Source organism: Mesoplodon densirostris, chromosome 4 (genome assembly GCF_025265405.1).
Source record: "Mesoplodon densirostris isolate mMesDen1 chromosome 4, mMesDen1 primary haplotype, whole genome shotgun sequence".
Taxonomy (NCBI): domain Eukaryota; kingdom Metazoa; phylum Chordata; class Mammalia; order Artiodactyla; family Ziphiidae; genus Mesoplodon; species Mesoplodon densirostris.
Window position 1 is genome coordinate 2,906,505 of NC_082664.1, and position 19,992 is coordinate 2,926,496.

A 19,992-nucleotide genomic window follows, 5' to 3' on the forward strand; every position below is an offset into this window, starting at 1 on the left:
TGCGTGGGCTTCTCGTTGCAGTGGCTTCTCTTGTTGCAGAGCACGGGCTCTAGGCGTGCTGGCTTCAGTAGTTGTGGCATGTGGGCTCACTAGTTGTGGCTCATGGGCTCTAGAGCACAGGCTCAGTAGTTGTGGTGCATGGGCTTAGTTGCTCCAAGTCATGTGGGATCTTCCCGGGCCAGGGATCGAACCCGTGTCCCCTACATTGGCAGGCGGATTCTTAACCACTGTGCCACCAGGGAAGCCCCTCTTTTCTTTTTAAGACTGTTTAATATATCTTACCGAACCCAATTTATCTAAATTTTATTTCAGCATGTACCTATATAAGAAATTATGAGGTAGTTTGCATTCCTTTTCTCACACTAAGTCTTTGGAATATGGGGTGCAGTTTATGTTTACAGATAGCTCAGCTCAGACAGGCCACATCTCCAGTGCTTGCTACCATGTGGCCATGGTTGCAGTGCTTCTTGCCAGACATCCTGGGAAAAGCCGGAGTGGCCGTGCCTGGCTTGGAGCATCTTCTGGATCCCCTCCCCGCTCAGTCAGGTACTGACTCACTTGGATGGCCCACCTGTCCTCCTGGGGACACAGCCTTTTGCATCCCCCTCCTCAGTTCTCAGCTCTGTCCTGCCCCACCTGCTGCCCAGCCCACACTCACACATTCCAAGCTCCCCTCTGGGACCAAAGAAGGAAGAACATGCCTTACGGCACCTCCTAGGCCAGCGCTAACAGAACTTGCTGCGACCATGGAAATGCTGCACATCTGTGATGCCCAATACAGTAGCCACGAGCCACACGTGGCTACTGGGCATTTGACAGGGGCTAGTGCAACCGAGGGACTGAGTTTTTAACTTCACTTTATATTTACTGACATGTAAATAGCCACACATGGCTAGTGGCTCCTGTACTGGACAGGCTACTTCTCACCGCCTTCCTGGCTGCCCCGCTGGTCAGAGCCATCCGAGTCCCGACAGTAGCCTACGTGGGGCTCCCCCGCTGCCCTGGCCCCCTGGCAGAGTGAGGAGGCCACGGCCTCCCTTGCACAGAGTCCTCGGTGGCTCCCCGGAGCACTCAGGGGAAAAGCCAGGGTCTGCGTGGTGGCCTGCCAGGCCCTGGCCTGTCTCCTCCCACCCTCCTCCTCCATGGTTCCCGCTGTGCCACCACGCTGGCCGTCCTGCTGCTCTTGGCTCTGCCGGGCTCGCTGCAGCCCGGGGCCTTAGTCACTCTTGCCCGGCTCCGGGTCAGGCGCCCCTGCCATCTGCTCCTTCCCAAACTCCCTAGTCTGCCTGCTAGTTTCCCACAGCACTGAGCACCTGGTACGATTTACTCTTTACTGCATGCACGTCTGCCCGCTCTAGGATTTCTGCCAGTTTTTGTTCACGGACGACCCCCCGGCGCTGCAGCAGTGACTGCAAGCCTCCGCGCATTGTTGACCTAACAGGACACCTGGGAACTCGGGCTCCGCAGCATCCATCCTCCCTGCCAGCATCTGATAGGCCAGGGGGCGGGCCCAGGACCTGGCCGGGCCAATCAGAGCAGATCTGATTCTAAATTGCCCCTGGATGCAGGGGCCTGTGCTGGCCTGACCCGCCTCGCCCTGTGCTCTGAGGGGCCCCAGAACCCCCCAAGGGCCGTTCTGAGGATGCCAGGAAGCCACCTAAATAAAGCTGCAGGAGCCGTGCCTGGCAGACAATAACCCTTGCTCACTATTACTGTTATTGTTATTCGGTAAAGGGGTCCGGGGCGCTACAAGTGCCATCACGAGCACACTTGTGTCCACCGCCTACTCTGCCCCAGGCAGCATGGCGAGCACTGGGCGGGGCGGGGTTGCGACGACGGGGATGAAGGTCACCCCCCCGGCCCGGGCAGTCACGTCCCTTGGTGACCTCTGGGCCCCATGTCTGCATGACCAGATGCTCAGATTCTGGAGTCTGTAGCCAGATGCAGCAGGACCCCGGCTGATGGGAGGTCTTGCTTTCTACGTAGAAGGCCCCCAGCCATGGCAGGGCAGCTGGGTCTGTGCTGGGGGCCCTGCCAGGTGTCCTGCTACATCCCTACCAGAGTGGGTGCTCCCCAGGCCAGGGCCATGCTTGACATATGACCACTGTGGCCAGGCCTGGGGAGGCACCAGGGACACATTAGGATGTTGTACTTTCTTTTTTTTTAAATAAATTTATTTATTTATTTTTGGCTGCGTTGGGTCTTCATTGCTATGTGCGGGCTTTCTCTAGTTGCGGCGAGCGGGGGCTACACTTCATCGCGGTGCACGGGCTTCTCATCACAGTGGCTTCTCTTGTTGTGGAGCACGGGCTCCAGGCACGTGGGCTTCAGTAGTTGTGGCACGTGGGCTCAGTTGTTGTGGCTTGCAAGTTCTAGAGCGCAGGCTCAATAGTTGTGGCGCACGGGCTTAAGTTTCTCCATGGCATGTGGGATCTTCCTGAACCAGGGCTTGAACCCATGTCCCCTGAATTGGCAGGCGGATTCTTAACGACTGCTCCACCAGGGAAGTCCCTGCTTTCTTTTTATTTTTTTATTTTTTATTTTTCCCTGCTTTCTTTTTAAAATAAAATCTCTTTTGCCTACTGGTTTTCCTGGCAGGTGGGCCAATTCTTCACAAGCCAGTGCCCACAGCTGTTTGCTCCTCTGTCTGGCTGTGGCTGGTGGACCCCAGGTGTGTGTGCCTGCGTGTGCACAGAGACAAGCAAGCAAGCAAGCAAGCAGCGCCTCTCAAGGGCCTCTCCACCACAGCTCTGGCTTCCTTTGTGTTAATCTTCCCACCCTGCACCACACTGTGGATCTGTTTGGACGATAAACTCAAGTCTTCAGGTGTGTGTGCTGGGGTGAGGGGAAGGGGGGATGGGCCTGGGGGAGCTTAGAGCCCCCAGTTACCTGGATAGAAACCACCTCAAGACACCTACCGACCTCGTCCATCCATCTCATCCCCTCCTCTGGCAGCTCTTCCTGTACTTTTTCCACCCAAGGACCAACTCAGGACTCAGTGAAGACAATCATCACCACAAATCAATAGCCAAGCAGCTCCACATGCAGCCTGAACATTTTTGGAAGATTGATCAATTCATTTTCAATGGCATGAAAAGAAAGAAATGACTTTCCTGGAAGACCAGTGAGGTGAGCTGAGTGTCTGAGCAGGGGCACTGCCCAGCAACGAGGGTGGCTGTCCTCACCATGTGGGCACAGGGCACTGGGGCCACAAGGTGGGCAGGGCGGCCCATGAGGGCTGCTCCATTCCCAGGGCTGAGAGCAGGGCCTGGCGCGCAGCAGGTGCTTCTGAGCATTTGTTGAATGAATGAATGAATGAATGAATAAGCAAGGACTCCACTGTCTTCACAGGACCCCAAATGGAACACCATCACGTGCCCTTTGCTGGAGGGCTCACCATTCTCGGTCTACAGTGCATTTGAGGCTCAGAGGGCTTAGATGCCAGAGCTGAGATGGCAAACAAAACCGTCTTCACTTGCTACAACATGGATGAGCCTTAAGTATGTCACACTAAGGGAAATAAGCCAATCGCAAAAGGTCAAATACGGATGAGACCCCCCCCAGGGCAGTCAGACTCACAGACTGTTGGGGGCCAGGGGCTGGGGGTGGAGGTGGAGAGTTAGTGTTTCATGGAGACAGAGTTTCAGATGAAAAAGTCCTGGAGACGGATGGTGGTGATGTGAATGTACTTTATGCCACTGAACTGTTCACTTAAAAAATGGTTAACTTAACGTTATGTGTATTTTACCACACATACTCACACAAAATTACTCTTCATTCCGTTCGGCCTCTGGGACTTGTGGTACCTCTGAGGTGAGGCTCGTCCACTCCGAGAGGAGGGCACCCTGCACAGGGGTCAGGCTTCCTAAGAGGGATGCCATAGAGATGCGCCTCCCAGCAAGGGGTAGCGGGCACGTCCAGAGTCACCAGCACCCCAGCCTGACCCAACTCGCCTCTGCTCAGCTACAAGGGTTGCTTCCACGGAAGGTAAATGAATGACAGCCCTCTCTGGGCCTGGCCTGTAAACCCTTTGCTGCTCCTCCAGCCTCCCTCCTTTCCTGCAGGCTCGGGGGGCAGTGCCCTGGGCCACTCGCCAGCCATGGACACGGCAAAGCTCCGTTCAGGTGGGCAAGTCTCCTGAGCAGGGCTGAGGGGCAGGCCCCCTGGGAAGTTTTTCTGGGGAGCCAAGTCTTGTAACACAAGCAAGTCTGCCAGCCCATCAGGGGGTGAGGGCATTGTGGGCTGCGCCTGAGGCCCCCGAGGTCAGGACAGGGACCGGGCACGAGAGGTGCCTTCTTCGGCGAGCAGATGGAAGGTGTGGAGGGGGACAGTGCCCTAGCAGGGCTCACGTCGTTGTCTGTACGTCCCCACTGGAAGTCCCGTGGTTTAAAATGTGGCTATCCACTTTGCTGTACACGTGAAACTAACACAGCGCTGTTTATCAACGGTACTCCAACATAAAACAAAAAGTTAAAAAATAAAAATAAAAGGTAAAATTTGGCTATCAGCTTTACGATGCTATTTCTTTGTGATACCAGCGAGAAAATATGTTAATTAACTAGCACTTAGATATAATTGCAGTACATTTTAAGTAGAGATGCTTCTGCAATTGAAGGAATGTAATTAAAATCTATGGTTAACCTGGAATATAAACATGCAAATCAGATCAGGTGATTCCATAAAATATTCTTCATGGGTTCTTCATCACGTGACTAATTTTTTCTCCTACCTTAAATCCTGCTAGTCTGTAAGCGCTGCAGCGGAAGCAACAACAAGTCCTCACCATCACAGCCCCTGTGCCTGGCACGGACAGGCACTCAGTATCTGCGGTATGGATGAACGCTCCCACTCACCCACAGCCTTCACGGGTGGGCAGTGTGCAGCTGGCCAAGAGCAGGCGGCGTACGCCCGGGGCCCATGGGAAGCACTGGGCTTTCCCAGCTGTGGCAGATGAGACACCACGATGCAGACACCTTGGGACGAAATGGAGGAGCCGGAGCACGTACTCAGAAGGCCTCGAAGTTGTCAAAAGGCAATTTCTTTGAAATAAGAATAACATGGGTGCAATGGAGTCTGAGAGGGAATCTAACAGGACTGAGGCCTCCCCAGTGGGCTTGGCCGCACCCCAGAGGAAGAGAGAGCATGGCCGGCGCCAAAACCCCAGCTCTCACCGGCCCCCCAGCCAGGCGGCCGTGCTGAGCAAGAACGCACAGCCTCCCCTTTGGGAAACTGATTCCCCGTAAAGGAAGGCTGTTCCTCTGCTGTCTGCTCCTCCCTGCACTGTCCCAACTTTCTAACCAGAGGCATTCTTACATTTTTAACTTAAAAATTGTCAAGAGAATATGCCTATTTGTTGTTCTGTTTTCAGAAGTAGAAAAAAAGCAATGTTAGTGGGGAAAAAAAGATCAACACACACAAAACTTTATCATACAATTTCCCATGAGTTCTATGATTTCCCCACTAATCAGAAGTGTAAATTAGTCTTTGCAAATGTGCAGAACAGGAGGCCTGTTGTGCAGGCGCCTCCGTGGCTGTGTGCCCTCCTCCAGCGTGGAAGGCCTGCGCCGTGGAAGTGGCCTGAAGGGCTGGCTGGAAAAGGGCCCGCCAAGCCTGTGTCCTCAGGGGAGGGACGGAGGATCGGAACACAGCACAGAGCTTCTTTGCAGCCAATGCTGCGACGTGTCCTCCAGAGCCCGTGTGGGGTTGCCGGCCACAGGAGTGGTGTGCGGGCTCATTCGGGGAGAGGCAATCCCCGAAGACCCCGTGTGTCAACATCCACCTACAGGCACCTCCTGCTTAAGCTACCGCCGGTGCAGGTGCTTGACTCCCACTCACGACAGGGGCTGCCTTCCAGTCGCCCTCCCCCCACAGAGGCCCTGAGGTGCCTGGGAAGCAGCCCCTTTGAGTGTTATTAGTCACTAATTTCCCCATTTGTGAGGAGACCCGACAGGCACGTGGAATGCGCCCAGGGGTTCTGTCGGGTGAGTGTCATCGCGGCCAAGGAAACTGAGGCCAGAAGGCGGGGTTGGGTAGACCGGTCTGCTCTGGAAGGCTCCTCTGTGCAGGCCTGTCATAAAGACGCTCCCCTGGACCTCCCAGAGGCCGACTTTCCAATATGCTGTTAGGGTTAAACAGGGAAAGAGGACTTCCCTGGTGGCATGGCGGTTAAGAATCCACCTGCCAGTGCAGGGGACACAGGCTTAAGCCCTGGTCTGGGAAGATCCCACATGCCGTAGAGCAACTACTGAGCCTGCACTCTAGAGCCCACGAGCCACAACTACTGAGCCCGTGTGCCACAACTACTGAAGCCTGCGCACCTAGAGCCCATGCTCTGCAACAAGAGAAGCCATCGCAATGAGAAGCCCGTGCACTGCGACAAAGAGTAGCCTCCGCTAGCTGCAACTAGAGAAAGCCCACTTGCTGCAACCAGAGAAAGCCTGCTCGCCACAACTAGAGAAAGCCCGCGTGCAGCAACGAAGACCCAAAGCAGCCAAAAATAAATAAATAAAATAAATAAATTTATATATAAAAAAAAAGGGAGGGCTTCCCTGGTGGCGCAGTGGTTAAGAATCCGCCTGCCAGTGCAAGGGACACAGGTTCGATCCCTGGTCCAGGAAGATCCCACATGCCCCAGAGCAACTAAGCCTGTGAGCCACAACTACTGAGCCTGTGCTTTAGAGCCCAGGAGCCACAACTACTGAGCCCACGTGCCACAACTACTGAAGCCTGTGTGCCTAGAGCCCACGCTCCACAACAAGAGAAGCCACCGCAATGAGAAGCCCGCACACTGCAACAAAGAGTAGCCCCCACTCGCCACAACTAGAGAAAGCCGTGCGCAGCAATGAAGACCCAATGCAGCCAGAAATAATAAATAAATAAAATAAATACATTTTTTTAAAAAAGAGCCAGAAAGACTTCCCCGGTGATCCAGTGGTAAAGAATCCTCCTTACAATGCAGGGAACGTGGGTTCGATCCCTGGTCGGGGAACTAAGATCCCACATGCTGAGGGGCAACTGAGCTCTCGAGCCTCAACTAGAGCCCGCATGTTGCAAACTACAGAGCCCACATGCTCTGGAACCCATGCGCCACAACTAGAGAGAAGCCCGTGCACCACAACAAAGAGCCCATGTGCCGCATCTAAGACCCGATGCAGCCAAAAATAAAATAATTAATTAAAAAAAAAAAAAGAATGGGCTTCCCTGGTGGCGCAGTGGTTGAGAGTCCGCCTGCCGATGCAGGGGACACGGGTTCGTGCCCCGGTCCGGGAAGATCCCACATGCGGAGCGGCTGGGCCCGTGAGCCATGGCCGTTGGGCCTGCGCGTCCAGAGCCTGTGCTCTGCAATGGGAGAGGCCACAACAGTGAGAGGCCCGCGTACCACAAAAAAAAAAAAAGAATTAAAAGCTAGAGAACAGTTCATGCCTCCCGGCTCACTCATATGGAACCAGGGCCCAACCCGGTCCCCTAACTGTGCTGGCGTTCCTTTGCAGACGCACACAGTGTCACACGTGCTGGTGACAGGTTGTGTTTAGCAGAGGCAGTGGCGTGATGCGTGAGATGGGGTTATTTCTGTGAAGCCTCGTGTCCCACGCTGCTTGGTGCACGCACTCCACTCCCTGGGGACCTCCATGGACACCTGGGTTAACAGCCCACGGAGCTGATGGACCGCACAGCGTTCGCCAGGAACCACGGTGCTCAGTGGCGCCCAGCGCTCGGCTTTCCTCTTCAGCATCACCCTCGTCTGTCTGCGTGGCCCTTAAAAGCCTGGGGTGGGGCGGGGTGGGGTGGGGGTGGGATGATGTGCTTCCTCTGGTCTCTGGAATTTCTCCTTGGAAATCATCTTCGGCGGCAGCAGTGTATAAGCCACAGAAAACATCCAGCCTTTCGACTCCACTGTCACATGCCGTTTGGGAATAAACACTGCTCGCCAGGGGCTTCCCTGGTGGCGCAGTGGTTGAGAGTCTGCCTACTAACGCAGGGGACACGGGTTCGAGCGCTGGTCTGGGAGGATCCCACATGCCGCGGAGCAACTAGGCCCGTGAGTCACAACTACTCAGCCTGCGCGTCTGGAGCCTGTGCTCCGCAACAAGAGAGGCCGCGATAGTGAGAGGCCCGCGCACTGCGATGAAGAGTGGCCCCCGCATGCCACAACTAGGGGAAAGCCCTCGCACAGAAACAAAGACGCAACACAGCAAAAATAATTAATAAACTCCTACCCCCAACATCTTCTTAAAAAAAAAAAAAACTGCTTGCCAAGTGGCTTTTGGTAAAATCCAGATGTCTCATCTGTCCTCAGAGGTCACCTTGTGCCCTGGGTCTGAAGGCCACTTCCCCGCTGCTGAGGCAGGTCCCCCCACCCCTTCCCCGCCACGGCTCCAGGACCCAGTACAAAGACAGCCTCATCATTTTATAACCACATAATCCTACTTCAAACAATGCTGATTTTATAAGAACTGAAGCAGAGGGACATGAGCCACAGCGAGCTGTTCCGGAAAACCTTGGAAACAGCCTCTGCCTCCCTGGAATAAATGGAGAGAAGTCCCCTGGGGTCTGTTGGAGGAGCCGCACCTGCTTCCGGGCCTGTGTCCGGACGCCTCCCAGGACAGCTGCGCTTCATCAGGGCCTGGACCCGGGGCCGTCCAATAACCAGGGCTCACTGGTCGGGCGAGGCCGTGGTAACAGTGCAGCCAGCTTCCACAACATTCCTGTCAGTCGAGTCAAAGTTTTCAAGTGAAACTTTATTAATCTCTTCATATTGTTCTCTTTCAAATTGGTATAATTCAAACACACAGAAAACAGGCACACAGTGCTTGGGTTTTATTTAGCGTCACTTCCATTGCCAAGAGCCAGCTTGGAATCCCCAGTCAGGACGGAGCCACGTGGGCCACAGTGCACCAGGACCCGCGTCCTCCCAGCCTGCCCTGCACACACAGGTCTTAGAGCCCTCATACAACGAGCTCCTGTAAGCAGCTGCTTCTCGTGGAAACTTAGACGCTGGCGGGTGGGTCAGGGTGGGCTCCTAATTGCTGGTCTTCTTTCGTTTCAGTCTAAGCTTGTTCCAAATCCTCTCCAGGGCCACTTTTCCCATGAAGAAGGTGATGGCAAAATTACGCTTGTACCAGTCCCTAAAGAAGAACAGCACAAGCACACATGACCCACGCTCAGGCATCCGAACTGTCTCCTCTTCCACCCTTCCCCACCGTCTCTGCCATTTCCCGCCCTCTTTAAAGCTAGACTGCCCATAAAAGCCTGCCTTCCACCTGGATTTTCATCAGGCTCATGTGCCCAGTGCACCCCGACCCCGCTTTTCCCACTCCTGGAGGCTGCTGCGGTCTTCCTCAGTTTTTGCTAGAAGACACAGAAAGAGCTCTCAGAAGCCTTGGGGCCCCCAGAGCCCAGTGGCATTCTCTCGGAGACACAACTGTAGAGCGATGGGGGCGTAACCTCTCAGAAAAGGACTGGAGGCTCTGCAGGAACTCAGTGGGGACCCTCCAGGCTTTGGCACCTTAATTGCATAAGAAGCACATGACAAAAGTACTCCATCTTGAGAAGCTAACTTATCGCAAGTGCCAACGTCATCAAGTTTCATATCTTCTTTTTCTAGATGATCTGAACTTTTGGGTAACTTGTGTCTCGAAAGGGATCATTCCAGAACTTCTCATACAAATACTGGGATGGAGTTACACGCTGTCATAGGCTCACTTGCCTGTGAATTACTCTAAAGAACATGTCAGAACTTGCAAATTCACCGCATTGTCAGCAGCTGAATGGGCAAAACTTGGCAAGTGTCCACAATGGAAAGCACACATTCCAGACTCTCAGTGCTGAGCCCTTGGAAGCTGAAATGCCAACAAGTGCCAATGCTTTTCGTCCAAATGAGCTAATGAGGGAACATGGAACTGCTATTCCAGACTAGACTCAAATGGTGGACTGGATCTCAGCATAGAAGAATGGAGACTAATCAAGGGCTTAAGTGAAGCACTAGCAAGAGGTAAAAACGCCCGTTTCCTGGAGCCTTTGCACGGCTAGATAGAAAACCCCTCTCCATGCGAGAACGATCCTTACATTTCTATCCACTTCAATGACGCTATAAATGGGAAGCAATGCCCTAAATAAATAAAAAAGGCTTCCAGAAAAAAGAAAACTGGTATCCCACCGAGATTAAAGTTCTTAGGTTATTAGGGAAAAGCCAGATTCCACTCCACCGATACACACAACCTGAACTGATAAAGTGCAGTGGAAAAGACAAACTAAGCTTTTCCTGTTTCCATAAGGAAAGCAGGGGCAGGAGGTGGTGCGGGCAGAGGGGGAGCGCTCAGGCTCCACTGCTGTCCGACCTTCTCTCCACTCCGAGTGCCACACGGAAAACATCAAGCTTACCGGAGAGGAAGCAAGATGTGAACATGCTGTGTCCACACCAGAAATCAAAGGTCCAGGGAAACCTAACTAATACTGGCTTGACTGAATAACTCAGCTAGTTCAGTGACACATGACAGCATTAGCAACAGACTCTGTGGACGCGCAGGACTGGGCTTCATGCCTGAGTGTCACGCGAGAGCTCCTCCAGACTTGACGATCACCCCACTGTCTAGACCCTGCCCCACCTGCCCATCCGGCGTGGCCACTGCCCTATGAAGGTCACAGCAAATCTCAAACGCCACGTCCTATCGTCACACCTGGGAATACACATCACTATGTATCGTCAAAACCTGTCTTAGAAACACCTAACCACAATACCATCATTGTATCTGATAAAATGAACAATAACTTATCTACACATCCTAATATACAGTCACTGTTCAGTTTCCTTTGACTGACTGTCAAAAATACCTTTTCATAGGTGGTTTGTCTGTATTAGGATCCAAACAATGTCCCCACACGGCATGAAGTCTCTTTTATTCTATAATATTAGTTCCCCCTGTGTGGAACCCACTGTCTACGCACAGGGGCGCGAGCTGCTTTAGGGCTGCCATGCAAGTAACTTTAAGCTGTCCTTTTTTTTTTTTTTTTTTTTAATCCTAGTTACTGGTTGAAACTGGATCATCTGTCTTGCAGAATTTCCAACATCTGGGACTGTATCTTCAGGCTACGATTTAAGCACGGTCTGTGAACTGCTCTCTCCACCCCCCAACACACCCTTTTATCTTGTTCCTGTAACCTGGTATGAGACCCGGAGGCCTGCCAGACTGCAGTCCCCTTCTTTGGTGAGGACACCTCACAGAGGTGCACGCAGGCCGCTGCCCCGCTCCGCACGGCGTGAATAGGCACCAGGGGTTCAGGTGCGATCAGCCCGACCCGTCCATTACGAAGTCCCCATCGGCCCTGCTGCCCAGCGGTTAGCAGCTGCAGGGTGATCAGGCCGAGATCTAGCTCCAGCACTCCCGCGTTAGCTGTCATTCTTCTACCAAGAGAAATGCTCCTTCGTCTGGCTACCCTGGAATCCAGTCGGTGCAGGAAACCCACTGTCTACGCACTAGGGGTGCAAGCTGCTTTAGGGCTGCCATGCGAATAACTTTAAGCTGTCAATTTTATTTAAAAGTGCAAAAACTAAGTTGATAGCAACTTCTACCTTTAATATAAACACAAATGTTAAATTCAGATAGCAAAATAATCCTAGAATATGGTTGTGATATTCAAATTTTCAGGAAAACGTAGACACCCACCTGTTGTAATACATGTGCTTCTGAAAATTTTTACTTAAAAACTCCTTGTAAAAGTCAGCCATTTCTTCTGCATTCAATGTTGCTTTTTGACCTGAAAATTAATTTCAACTTAAACATTAAGAATTAAGGGGAAGGGTTCTACAAATAATCATTAGACTTAACAAATGAGTTCAGCAGGGTTGCAGGATACAAGATCAATATACAAATATCAACTGTATTTCTGTACACTTGCAATAAACAATCTGAAAACAAAATTAAGAAAACAATTCTTACAACAGCATCAAAAAGAATGAAAGACAGGATAAATTTAACAGCATCAACAGAATGATTTACAACAGCATCAAAAAGAATGAAAGACAGGATAAATTTAAGATAGGAAGTATAAGACTTACACACTAAAAACTACAAAACATAGAAGTGAAGGACCTAAATAAATGGAAAGACATCCCATGTTCATGGTTTCAAAGACCTAATACCGTTAAGGTGGCAACACTCCCCCATAATGACATACAGATTCAACACAAACCCTACCAAAACCCCAGCTGGCCTTTTTTTTTTTTTTTTCGCCCCAGAAATTGACAGGGAATTCCCTGGTGGTCCAGTGGTTAGGACTCTGCGCTCTCATTGCCGAGGGCCCAGGTTCAATCCCTGGTTGGGGAACTAAGATCCCACAAGCTGCGTGGTGCGGCCAAAAAAAAAAAAACAAAAAAAAAACAAAAAAGAAATTGGTAAGTGGATCCTAAAATTTATATAAAAATGCAAGGAAACCCAGTAGCCAAAGCAACCTTGGAAAAGGAAATCATAGTTGGAGGATTCACACTTCTCATATTCAAAACTTACTACAAAGCTACAGTAATCAAGACAGTGTGATACCAGCAGAAGAACAGGCTTATAGATCAATAGAACAGAGCTAAACCCAAACATTGATGGGCAAGTGATTTTTGACAAGGGTGCCAAGACAATTCAATGGGGACAAATAGTCTTTTCAACAAACGATGCTTAGGACAACTGGATATCTACATGTAAAAAAAAAAACAAGCTGAATCCCATCTCACACCATAAACAAAAATAATCAAAGACCTAAATGTAAGAGATAAAACTATACAATTCTTGGAAGAAAACACGTGCAAATCTTCATCACCTTGAATTAAGCAATGCATTTTAGATATGACACCTAAAGTACAGGCAAACAAAGAAAAAAATTGATTTCATCCAAAAAAAATTTTTTTAATTTTATTTATTTAGTTTTGGTTGCATTGGGTCTTCACTGCTGCGCACAGGCTTTCTCTAGTTGTGGTGAGCGGGGGCTACTCTTTGTTGTGGTGCATGGGCTTCTCATTGCAGTGGCTTCTCTTATTGCAGAGCATGGGCTCTAGGCACACAGGCTTCAGTAGTTGTGGCACATGGGCTCAGCAGTTGTGGTCCACAGGCTTAGTTGCTCCGTGGCATGTGGGATCTTCCTGGACCAGGGATTGAACCCATGTCCTCTGTGTTAGCAGGCAGATTCTTAACCACTGCACCACGAGGGAAGTCCCGATTTCATCAAAATTTTAAATTTTTGTGCTTCAAAGGGCACTACTGAAAAAGTGAAAAGACAACCTAGAGAATGGGAGAAAATATTTGCAAATCATCCTTCTAATACAGGTCTAATATCCAGAGTATGTAAAGAACTCTTACAACTCAACAATAAAAAGAGAAATAACCCAATTAAATCCTTTAAAATAACCCAATTTTAAAGGATTTGAATAAACATTTCTCCAAAGGAGATATAAAAATGGCAAATAATGGGCTTCCCTGGTGGCACAGTGGTTGAGAGTCCGCCTGCCGATGCAGGGGACATGGGTTCGTGCCCTGGTCTGGGAAGATCCCACATGCCGCGGAGCGGCTGGGCCCGTGAGCCATGGCCACTGAGCCTGCGCGTCCGGAGCCTGTGCTCCGCAATGGGAAAGGCCACAACGGTGAGAGGCCCGCGTACCGCAAAAAAAAAAAAAGTGTGAATTTTACAGTACGTGAATTATATCTCAGTAAAGAAAAAGAGACTTAAGGGGAAAAATACCTTCCTCTACCATTGGACCCTAATGGTTACGGTGTAACTAGTTTTCTTCACAATTGATATCTGCATAGGTGTGCGCTGTGTTTCAACACACACAGGCCAATGCTTTCTGAAGTTTCTGAGTGGAGACTGTGAGCTACCAGTGTATGAGCATCAGGGAAGCGACACGCTTCCTAAGTGGAACGCAGCCCGGGGCAGACAGCAGCCTAACCATGCCACTCCGAGTCAGTGCGCACACACTGAACCCGTAACACACTAGGTGTTGGTGGGGACTGGTGACACACACAAGGACTGACCTGGTAGCCTCTGTGGTAGGAGATGCCAACCGTGACGCCCACCCTCAGGGCTGCCCCTGCCCTCCACACTCTCACGAGACTTGAAAGGCCACACAGGACAGGAACCACAGCCTGCCAAGCGGGCAGTAGGGCCCCTGTGACTCGGGACAGTACAGCAGGCCAGGGGCCAGTCTCAGGACACCCCGCAGCGGCTCAGGGGCGAAGGAATGAGACCATGGGGAGAGAGCCGTCTGGCTTAGAAGCCCCGAGTTCCAAAGAGGCAACGCACCCGGGGTCCCTGCACGTGCAGAGCGCCCCCAAACAGAGAGGCCCCCGCTCTGGCTCCCCCAGGGGTCAGTCCACTCGCCAGGACTCCAGACAGAGGCCGTGTTTCCTGGCTGCAAAGCTGATACTGACACTTCAGCTGCACCAGGATTTTGGGGGACAGAGACAGAGCTGGGAAGGTAGCCCCAGAGCACGTTTTCACAGAAACAGGAGGGAACGTGGCCAACCCTGAACTCACACAGCACAAAGGCACACGCAGACCGCACCGTACAAGCGTGGCCGTCCCCCACAAAGACAGAAGGGCCACCTCCCAGCCGGCCTGAGCAGGGCCCCACGTGTCACCTGGACCCCCGCGCCTGAGTGAAGAGTCGAGTCCACGAGTCCTCACTCCGCTGACCCAGCCTCCTGCTGGCCCTCGAAACCTCCATCTGGAAGACCCGCTCCCAACCTCCCCCGACGCCCCCCAGAGAGGGCTTCCCCAGGGCCCCTGCTAAAACGCCGCCCCCGCCCCCCGGCTTCTTTCTCCCCCGCGGTCAACACCCCGGGAGCGCGGAGTGCGTTCACCGAGCTGCTTGTCTGCTGGTCACCCTCCCGGGCCACGCCAGGAGGTCTGCTCCCCAACGGCGAGGCCGAGGCTCTGTCTTGTCCCCAGCTGGTCCCCAGGACTAGCCTGGGATGTGGCAGGTGTTCAATAAATACCTGGAATCAATCAAGGGGTGGATGCTGATCGGGGAAAGAGAGGGACAACCAGCTGCCTGAGGAGGTGAGGGAAGCCGAAGGCTCCCAGGGAAGCCGACAGCCAGCCAGGACTCCACAGGGCAGAGAAGGCGAGCAGCGTGGGCAGAGCAGACGAAGGGTGTGGAGAGGCAGACACGCGGCTGAACAGAGTGCGGGAGGGGAGGGGCAGGCAGGGCTGGAGCGCGACGAGGGCGCCCGGGACGGAGCTCTCGCTTCAGGGGGCGGGGCCAGCACGCAAGCAGGTTCCGCCGGTCCTCCAGGGAGAGGCGTGTGCGCACCCTCCAGCCGGCCTCCCCTGCCTCTCACACTGACGAGAGGAGCTGAGCAGGTGGGTCGTGTCCTCCCGGCCCCGCAGGCAGCGGTTCCACGGGCCGGGCTTCCGTCCCTCGCCGGCCCTGTGGCCGGACTGTGGCTTCCCCGGGCTCCAGGACGCGGGTCACAACAGCACACCTCAGAAGGCTGCCCTCAGACAAACGGAGTCGCGGTTGGGGCGGCAGGTGGGACGGGCCTGGCACAGAGGGGCGCACGCGCCCCCGCTGCTGGCACAACAGCAGGCGCCCCAGGGTTCTAAGGACAGGTCGCGGTGCCACCTTCAGCCACTGGTCTAGTTTGGTGTCCTGCCCAAACATTCCCAGGAGACGCTCAGCATAAAGCAGAAGCACCATAAATGTTTGCTAAGTACTTCAGATTCCACACCTGTCAACGCTGCAATGTGATACTGAACTTTAGAAATACTAAGAATGACAGGCAGACAATCTAGTTTATTACACATTTACCGAAAACCGAGTGGGTGTTTCTTAAATACCAGCTGACTTAAAGTAAATCCATCCTGATGGCACCCCACTCCAGCTGCATGAACACTTCAGCAGTACAAGAAACTAGAGGCAAGAACCCTCCCACGGCACTGCCTGCCTTACACGAGATTTCATCTGGGGGCAGGGAGCGCTGACATCACGGTATCTACTCTTCACGCTTGAAATTAAGTCAATGATGTTCCTAGACTCGCTGCAGGATATTCCAGTGAACATCCAGTGCGCAGTGGGCCACCACAGCCTTATCTAATCTGAAATGACCGGATATTTAGATACTCTCCATTGTTTGGCAATGAAAGTCAATGCTGCAAGGAACAGAGTGACGTCTTCCCATGTTTTCCTATAGGATGAATTCTTAGATATGCAGTGGTCATAATTTCCCCACTTCTTGGCATATGCGTACTTCATGCAACTAAATCCTTCTGGAAAAGGAGCTGGGAAAACATCTCCTTGAGTTCAGTAAGCATAAAACAAGGCCTAGGTGCTGTTTTAATACACACTGTGAAATTTAGTTTGAGGAGTCTTTTTCTTGTAGTCACATTATTCATCTGCAGGTGTTTTGTTATTTCTACAAAGTCGTTAAGGCTTTTCATAAAGTCCACACGCCTCTTCATCTCTGCCACACACGCCTCCCGCCACCTGCCGTTCACGTTCAATGCGTTTCCTGGATGTGGACCCCCTGCCTGGCCCTCGGGTTTGCTGGGCGCTGTCTGTGGAGCAGCCTCACTCCTTCAGCAGAACCCCGCCTGGGCAGAGCCTCAGTCTGGCTACTTCCCTGGACCTGGGAGGTATAAACTGAGAGGTGGAGAAGGCCTGTTTACGGCAAGAGAAGGCTGCAGCAGCAGGGTAGAGAGGAGGTGAAACGAGAGGAGGGAGGATGCCCTGGGCTCCCTCTGGTGCCAGCATCTGAGTGCAGGCCATGCCTGGGCCCGGCTCTCCCCTGGTCCTGGGTGTGAGCCACTTCGTGTCCCCTCAGCAGACTCTCCTTTCCAGGAGGACAGATGAAAGGAATCCTGATTAATCCAGACACTGTCAGTTTTCACGTTCTTGAATCTTTCTACCTTGACTGTCAAGCTCAGGGAATCATCACTCCTCCAGATAATGGAGGGTCACTTTTATTGTTAGACTTTCTACAACTAGGAGCGATGTACTTCACTTTTTACTCCATAAACAACTGATTTTTAATAATTAACTTTTTCATCCATTTGGAATACATTTTATTACAGGGAGCATGAATCTAAATTTATCCTTTTGGGCCTAAAATGATTAGTTTCTCCAACATCATTTATTCAACGAAACTCCTCTTTCCTGGGTTCTGCGAGACCCCTGCACTCAGGTATCACACATGTGTGCTCTGGCCCACGGGGGTGACCCACCTGTCCCCCTGCCCCCATCTCCATCACTGCAGCCTGGTAACTGTGTAAACAGCTGACAGAGCGGGCACCTCCCTTCACGAGTCCTTTCCTCAACATACTCTTTCCTGTTTTCTTACCAAACTAATCTGAAATCTAATTAAGGCCCGTCTTTCAACGTTCAGTAACGCCATCAGTAGGAACCCATGATACTCACAGAAGACAGTGGCCCATGGGCCTCCCTGGGACCCACTCTCCAGGTCAGGACCTAGGCCCCTCCACTTACTCACTCTGTGATTTTGGTCAAACAACTCGTCCTCGGGATCCTCATCTACAAAATGGTAAAAGTAACAGTACCTACTTCATTGGTTCACCATGGGAAATAAAACAGAACATATGTGCAAAGGGCACAGTCCTGAAGTCGGGGCTCTCATTCTGTGCTTCGGGATGACAGCCTGTCCTCGCCTCGATGTCCCCGCCCCCAGCCTAAGGACGGTGCTCCCTAAGAAAGTTCTCCCCTCACCCCACACTTGCCTGCTCAGCGGTCAGCCAATTGGAGGAGGATTCAATGGGAGTGTGTAAATGGGAGATAAAATGTCTTGGTTGTACCTGTTTGTGGTTTAGCTTTGTATTAAAAAAAAAAAAAAGGAAATAAACTTGAAAATTGTCTGTCACCATAAAAATAAAAAATTAAAATATTTATTGCCCCCCCCAAAAAAAACAAACAAAAAACAAACAAAAACTGATAGGACACAGCACCCTTTCCTGCTCACTCCTGCCCTCCCAGACCCTCAGCGGGGCCCGTGCAGCAGACAGCATAGGACTGGGCCCAGCACGGGGCTAACTCCATCCTCCCCAGACCTCTATTCTAATGAGCCCAGGCAAGGCTACCACGAGCAGGGAGAGTCACGGTGCTTTAGCCCAACAAAGACCTGGCTTTGGGGGTCAACAATTTCAGATTTTCCAACAGAATGTTTTGACAGTAGACATCTGTTTAACCAACAGAACAAAATCTTATTCAGGCCGAAGAACGTCAACAGCAAGACAAAATGATTGAAGGTTATTTTGAGCACTAGATTCTCCATCCAAAAGAAAGGACAGCATGGTAGGCAGAGGGACAGGTAAAACAGGTAAAACGGGCAGGGGCCAGGCAGGCCTCCAATCCAGAAGGAGGAGCACGGCTGTCACTCTGTCGGCTGTCACCCTGTCGTCCCAGGAAATCTAAGAACCTAAGCTGAGTGGCAACTGTCAGAACTGCACTTTGGGTAGAACAGACTGGCTACACCGCAAAGAATGGATTTAAGGCATGAGTTGCTAAACTACAGCCTGTAGGCCAAATCTGGCCTACCAGCTGATTTTGTAAATACAGTTTTATTGGGACAAGTTCACGCCCATTAATTTATTTTTTTCTATGGCTGCTTTCACAGAACAACAGCAGAGCTGACCAGTTGAAGGAGAGACCCATGTGGCCCAGAGAGACTAAACTATTTACTATCTAGCCCTTTACAGAAAGTCTGATGACCCCTGATTTAAAGACTGGGGGCCAGGGAACCAATTAGGAAGATACTGCAATAGGCAGAGAATTAACAAGAGCCTGAATTAAAGCCATGTTTAAAGGACAGGGAGTAGGGACTGCCCTGGTGGCGCAGTGGTTAAAAATCTGCCTGCCAATGCAGAGAACACGGGTTCAAGCCCTGGTCTGGGAAGATCCCACATGCCACCGAGCAACTAAGTCTGTGCGCCACAACTACTGAGCCTGCGCTCTAAATCCCGCTCGCCACAACTAGAGGAAGCCTGTGCACAGCAACAAAGACCCAACGCAGCCAAATAAAAATAAATTTATTATATTAAAAAAAAAAGGACAGGGAGTAGCAAAGGTGCTGAGAAACACCTAAGAGGTAAATCTGGTGGAGAGATGAAGGATGAAGGGGTGGGGAGGGGCTTCCAGGATGACTCTGCAGTTTCTGGCTCACGGCCAGTGGGACCATGAACTGCCATCAGGAAGTAGGGAAGAGAAGCCAGGGCAGAAGAGACAGAGGCTGCTGAACCATGGGACCTCGGATATAAGCCCAAAGGTCAGAAAGAGGTCATCGGTCAGAATGACCCAATATGACGAGAGGGCTGACCTCACCCAAAGACAGGAGAGGGAGCAGGAGGAGGACAGACGTGCGTCCCACTGAGGACACGGCCTTCAGAGCGCCTGCCCCTGGAGCCACGGCCTGCCCCCTGAGCTTCTCTACTTCATTCAACATTCTTTCTTTTTCGTTTCTTTTTTTTTTGGCTGTGCCGAGAGGAACATGGGATCTAGTTCTCTGACCAGGGGTGGAACCTGCACCCCATGCAGTGGGAGTGAGGGTCTTAACCGCTGGACAGCCAGGGAGGCCCTCATACTCTTTCTTCACACCTTCTCGTATAGTTACTCAAACAAAACCAGTGTTGGCAGAAAAAGAACTCACTCACCTGATTCAGCTCTCAGTTCCAGGCCTTTGGCTTTTAGTCTTGAGTTAACAAATTTTTCTTTTTCCTAAAAGAAGACAGCTATCAGAATCCCCTTTCTTCGTCTTTCCGCTTTTCCTCGGCTAGGACACAGCTCTCAGCGCTCTGGAGAAGTCTGGATGTGGATTTCCTGAGAAGTGGCCCATCTCAAAGCCTGTTTTAAACCATCTGAACTTAGTTAAAAGTTTCATGCTTGAAATAGGATTTGAAAATGAGATGTTTAATAACCTCTGGGAGGCACTGTTTGTTTATAAATCCACAGAATAAGATAAATGCGACTCCATGTGACTTAGCCTGCCCAAATGGATAAACGTGTAT

The 19,992-nt window shown here is 51.6% G+C and overlaps 1 protein-coding gene and 1 non-coding gene across 3 annotated transcripts in view; one reads left to right on the forward strand and one right to left on the reverse strand.

Annotated features, from left to right (window-relative positions):
- Positions 1-8,753: 8,753 nt before the first annotated feature.
- LOC132487804 (cytochrome c oxidase assembly factor 8) overlaps positions 8,754-19,992 on the reverse strand; it is a 34,854-nt gene continuing 23,615 nt past the window's right edge. Inside the window, exons 3-5 of one of the 2 annotated variants that reach the window (XM_060095577.1) lie at positions 19,639-19,702; positions 11,664-11,754; positions 8,754-9,125 (exon numbers count right to left, since the gene is read on the reverse strand). In XM_060095577.1, the coding sequence (XP_059951560.1) occupies positions 9,020-9,125; positions 11,664-11,754; positions 19,639-19,702 (261 nt within the window). In that variant the 3' untranslated portion in view covers positions 8,754-9,019. Of the gene's footprint in view, positions 9,126-11,663; positions 11,755-12,868; positions 13,263-19,638; positions 19,703-19,992 lie in introns of those variants that run through there. The other variant, XM_060095579.1, reaches the window with a different exon arrangement.
- On the forward strand, positions 12,251-12,323 carry TRNAE-CUC (transfer RNA glutamic acid (anticodon CUC)). Its single transcript has one exon. It is a non-coding gene; the product is annotated as a tRNA-Glu (tRNA).